The 5,288-nt window shown below is 36.1% G+C and overlaps 1 protein-coding gene across 1 annotated transcript in view; it reads left to right on the forward strand.

Annotated features, from left to right (window-relative positions):
- The window catches only part of HERC2 (HECT and RLD domain containing E3 ubiquitin protein ligase 2), a 71,455-nt gene that overhangs the window by 43,687 nt on the left and 22,480 nt on the right, over nt 1–5,288 (forward strand). Inside the window, exons 19-26 of the mRNA XM_010133884.1 lie at nt 183–361; nt 1,304–1,488; nt 1,855–2,010; nt 2,258–2,443; nt 3,511–3,681; nt 3,756–3,859; nt 3,974–4,124; nt 4,751–4,965. Coding sequence (XP_010132186.1) covers nt 183–361; nt 1,304–1,488; nt 1,855–2,010; nt 2,258–2,443; nt 3,511–3,681; nt 3,756–3,859; nt 3,974–4,124; nt 4,751–4,965 — 1,347 coding nt within the window. The remainder of the gene's footprint in view (nt 1–182; nt 362–1,303; nt 1,489–1,854; nt 2,011–2,257; nt 2,444–3,510; nt 3,682–3,755; nt 3,860–3,973; nt 4,125–4,750; nt 4,966–5,288) is intronic.

Below are 5,288 nucleotides of genomic sequence, written 5' to 3' on the forward strand. Positions count from 1 at the left end.
CAAAAAAGTTCACTCATGTGGCTGTTACGGAATATACAATACACATTTGTCTGGTAGGAATTTTTTTCATTTCTGGCATAGGAAAAGTAACTTGATCCTGTGATACTCATACTCATTAGCAAAATGTTTCATAATAACAGTGGCAGTCTGCATGTTTTCTTTAGCTTGATTTACTTTTTTAGGATATCGAAGCAAAAAAAGAAGCACAGAAAGAAAAAGAAATTGATGAACAAGAAGCAAATGCATCAACGCTTCATAGGAGCAGGACTCCATTGGACAAAGACCTTATTAATACTGGAATCTATGAATCTGCAGGAAAACAAAGTTTACCATTAGTTCAGTTAATTCAGCAGTTATTAAGGTAATTGCTTTGAATTTGTCTTTTATTTTATTTTTGTAGAGAAGATCTGTTCAGATATTTTATGAACCAATTGACTAAAGGATGACTAATTTTAATTGTCATATGAATAGTCTCCTGCTAGCATTTTAGATCCTCAGAATTCAAAATATGGAACATTCGTCTAGCTTGTCTGTAGTTTTGTTATTTTATGTTTGCTGAGGAATAAAGTTCTATACTTAATTACCTGATTTTAGAAAGATTGCCTTGCTTTTATGGATTTTGATACTTGTTCCTGTACTCTGAAACTGTGTGACAGATACAGGACAAACATTCAAAAGCCTGTCCTTAAAAAGTATGAGAACCAGCACAAATTTATTTAGAACTGACTGTTGTCCCCTATTTATTTAGAATAGAGTATTTTGCCTCAAGGATACTGTACTTGGGGCTGTAAGTGGGAAAGAAACCCGAAATTTAAATTGTTGAGACTGAGAGAGAATTGTGAATGCATGACCAGTAGAATGCTGAGAAAAAAAATGCTTTATGTCAGCTACAGCAGTACTTAATATGTAGCAGGAAGTAATTATGAGATTACTGAGAAATTTGTTGTGCTTTTTGACTTGATTGTGATGGTAACCATGTAGTTTAATTAGTAATGAGACTCCTTTGAGCTACATAGTCATGACTTTCATTGCAGCTTTTTAGTGAAAATTGTCAGATTATGTTTTTTTTGTAGTGAGTGAAAAAATACAAAATCAATACATGTTACCAATCCTGTTAAACAAACTGCCTCCTCAAAACCATTGACTTTTTGGGTACTATGGTGCAAACAAAGGAACATCCTACAAAGAAACTTTGCATAGGTTTCTTGTGTGAAATTCTAGTAAAAATGTAATGGGTGTTTCTGTGGACTGACTTCACTATCAGCTTGCTTTAAGTACTTTACAATACTTTTGTACCAATCAGGAACATCGCTTCACAGACGATAGCCAAACTCAAAGATGTTGCTCGTCGCATTTCTTCCTGTGTGGACCATGAACATTACAACAAAGAGAGATCTGCTTCTCTGGACCTGTTGCTCCGTTTTCAGCGTCTACTTGTTAGTAAACTTTACCCAGGAGATTGTGTTGGGCAGGTCCCTAACACATACAGTAAGTTATTGTGGGGGAAAAAAAAAGCTCTTCCCCACCCCCAAGCATTTCTATAATGCCTTTTTAACAGGATAGCAGTATGTCATCTTCTTATGTCATTTATCAGCCCACTTGTTCAGTCTGTCTGAAAAGCACTTAAAAGTAGTTTCTTTAAATTGCTTCTGTAAAAGAAATCTACTGTTTGAAAGGTAAGAGGATTTAGATAATAAATTTTCTATAAACTTTTAAAAAGTTTTAGAAAGATGTTTCTTAATTCAGTGCTAATACTGAATGGCTTCATTTCAGAAGAATTGGACAGCTTTTGAAATCTGTTTCTTAAACATGACTGCATGATGGTTGTCTGTGCTCTTCCTTCTTTTTATACAGGTCCTGACCTCTTAGGTGTTGGCTCTTTACTGAAGAAATACACTGCTCTTCTGTGCACACACATTGGTGATATACTTCCCGTGGCAACCAGCATTGCTTCTACTAGTCATAGGCATTTTGCAGAAGTATCTCGTATCGTGGATGGGGATTTAACAGGTAGATTTTTCTTTGCTGTCCTCCTTTTCTCCTGTTATATTTTAGGTGTTCTTGAAAGTTTTAAGTGACTGAAAAAGAGTTAATTTGATTGATTGGAGAGGAGGGCACATCTCACGAGGGAGGCAAGAGCTTTGTACAAAAGCAGTTAAAGAAGGTAGAATGCATTGCTTAGTGATATACTTCTGTGATACTATAAATGTAGATCTTGAATTAAATCTGAATAACTTCTGTGTTTTCTGTATTTTAGGCATTCTTCTTCCAGAATTGGTGGTTTCTGTAGTGTTACTCCTCAGTAAAAATTCTGGATTAATGCAAGAAGCTGGTGCTATCCCTCTGTTGGCTGGCTTGCTAGATCATATAGACAGATTTAATCATTTAGCCCCTGGAAAGGAAAGGGATGACAATGAGGATTTAGCATGGCCAGGAATAATGGGTATGTACTAGTAGCATCTGGACTATTTATTAATGGTTTCATAAAGTAGCTATATGAAAATGTCGAATGTTCACGAACTTCTTTCAGGAAGGGTATCCTGTTCTACAATATGAATTTTATTAGCCAATTTGTATGGCAGTCATGTGGAAGTATTTATTTCTGTCAGTAAATTCTTAAGGAAGTTATGTATAGAAGTAGGATTAAGCAGGGTACAAGTGCAACTTTTGAAAGAAGTAGTTCACGTCATTTTGCATTTTGAGTGTGAAAAGTTGCAGTGAAAACTAGTAGTACCTCTCTGCATTTTGTTACTAAATTCTATTGATAATATAAAGGGAGAGTAGTGTGAGTTTTGAAATAAGGAATTTTTCGTTTCCCAGGGTACTTTGCAATATGAGGTGTATCTGGGGTGGAAAGAAAAGCAGAAAATGTGCATTTCTGACCGAGCATTTTACTAGCAGAGGGAGGAATGAAACGGAGTGGGCATAACCCAAGAGAGCTGAAGGTTACACTGCTAGGCAGTAGTGTATCGGGGAGAGCAAAAACCAGGTGAAAATTCAGTTACTGGTCTAATAGAGCAAGCTGACACGGAGGTGCATATATTCGAACATTACTCTGATGTCTCTTGCTGGGATGAAATTACCTTCTTCTATTTAAAAAAAAAAAAATCTTGATTTAGACTGAAGTTAAATATACAGCCAGTGTGTTGCAGGCAAGCATGTACCAAAACTGAAGTAATGTAGAGGGAGAATTGACTAGAGCCGTGATTTGGCAGAACACTGGTTATTCGGTTCCTCCTCCAAACAAAACAGCCATGTAGCTGGACAATGTGAGGTCTTTGACTGTGACATTGGAGATTAGTGCATAAAAGAATACAGTATACATATATAATTAATATGTAGGCAGGAGCATATTAATAGCTGTGTTGATGTTTCAGCATATCAAAAGACAAGCAACCTTTGAACAGAAGTGAAGGTTTTGGTTGAGCATCTCTTAAAAGAATGTTCAGAAGGTAATTTTACCTTCTCTTTTTCTGTTGATAAATTCTCTATTCTGTTTTATACCTGTAGGTTCATTTTTTACTGGCCAGAGTTGCAGAAATAATGAGGAGGTGACACTTATACGTAAAGCTGATCTAGAAAACCACAACAAAGATGGAGGATTTTGGACAGTGATTGATGGGAAGGTGTATGATATAAAGGACTTCCAAACCCAGTCTTTAACTGGCAGTAGCATACTTGGTGAGAATCTGTATTAAAGACACAAATTGCTTCTGTTTTTGAATATTATACTGACTGCCTCATTCTTCTGTTAGCTCAGTTTGCAGGTGAGGACCCAGTTGTTGCTTTGGAAGCTGCTTTGCAGTTTGAGGACACGCGAGAGTCAATGCATGCCTTTTGTGTTGGCCAGTATATGGAGGTAAAAATATTATGTGTTAATGAATACACAGTTTCTGAAGTAGAGTATTGCTTTGCATTAAAAAATCTTTTTGGAGCCCATTTCTGGCTTTCACCTCCTATTTCTCTTACTTAGCCTGACCAGGAAGTGATTACAACCCCAGATCTCAGTACTTTGTCATCACCTCTAATAGACACAGAAAGGAATTTGGGTCTTCTCCTTGGACTGCACGCTTCCTACCTGGCAATGAGCACACCACTTTCTCCTCTGGAAATTGAATGTGCCAGTAAGCAGAACTTCATTTTGAGCTTAACTAAGTGATAAATACTTGACAAAGCATGTAAGAAAAAGACAGGGGCCAAATAAATTAACTGGAAATCCAGCACCTGTTTAGCCTTGCTGCCTTCTTCAGAAGTTCTTAATTCTTGACATTAATTACCTCACTCATCAAGATCCAATAATTTAGCAAGATTTAAATGGGAATTAGATCATTTTGAGCAGTTAAATATATGGGTTGTTTTTTTTTTTTACTATGCAAGATAGACTATTGGAAGAGAAAGGGGACTGTGTAGCACAATTACCTTGCTAATTTGTGTTCAGATAAGACTGACTGAAGCGTCTGGTGTTGGATTCTGTCTTGTTGGGTATCTTAGTTTGGTGAATAGAGGGTATAATTCAATATTAGTCAGAAAAATAGCTAAGGCCCTATTACCTCTAAACAGGTGATGGCTGCCCTCTTAATTGTTTCTCAGTTGCACAACCTTTCTTTTTCTGTGAAAAAGTTTAGGAAATGGAAGAAGTGCTAAACCCCTTGGAAACTGATAATGCTTTTTATCTGAGGGACATGTTGAGCCTTGATAGCCTAATCTTTCCTTAGAATATACATCTGTGTTTTCTTTTCTTTTCTTGTAGAATGGTTGAAGTCATCAATCTTTTCTGGGGGATTGCAAACTAGTCAGATTCATTACAGTTACAATGAGGAAAAAGATGAAGACCATTGCAGTTCACCTGGTAACACTACCCCAAATAAATCAAAACTCTATACACATCGATTAACTTTGAGTGACCATTCACAACCTTTTCTCCAAGCTATTGCAGATAATAATATTCAGGATCACACTGTGAAGGTAAGTCCTCAGTAATTCTGTTTGCAAAAAAGTGGTGCTGAAAGGTGTCGGTTGTGGCCTGAAACAGTTTTGTTAGTGAAAATTCTCCGAAAGTTATGGCAAAACAATCCAAAAAGTTATTTCAGAATTACTTTTTGTGAAAGGAATAGTTGAGTACTATTAATCGGTAAGATTTTTGTATTTCTCTTAATATCATAACTACAGTTTTTTCTTTAGAATTTTTGAGTGGGAGACCTAAACATTTTAAGTGTATTCTTACAAAAAAAATTAATAAAGCAGTACTTTCCATATCAAGTTTTAACTGTATTGACAGATCCTGCTGA

This window comes from Buceros rhinoceros, unplaced genomic scaffold (assembly GCF_000710305.1).
Source record: "Buceros rhinoceros silvestris isolate BGI_N320 unplaced genomic scaffold, ASM71030v1 scaffold27063, whole genome shotgun sequence".
In the NCBI taxonomy this organism is placed as follows: Eukaryota; Metazoa; Chordata; class Aves; order Bucerotiformes; family Bucerotidae; genus Buceros; species Buceros rhinoceros.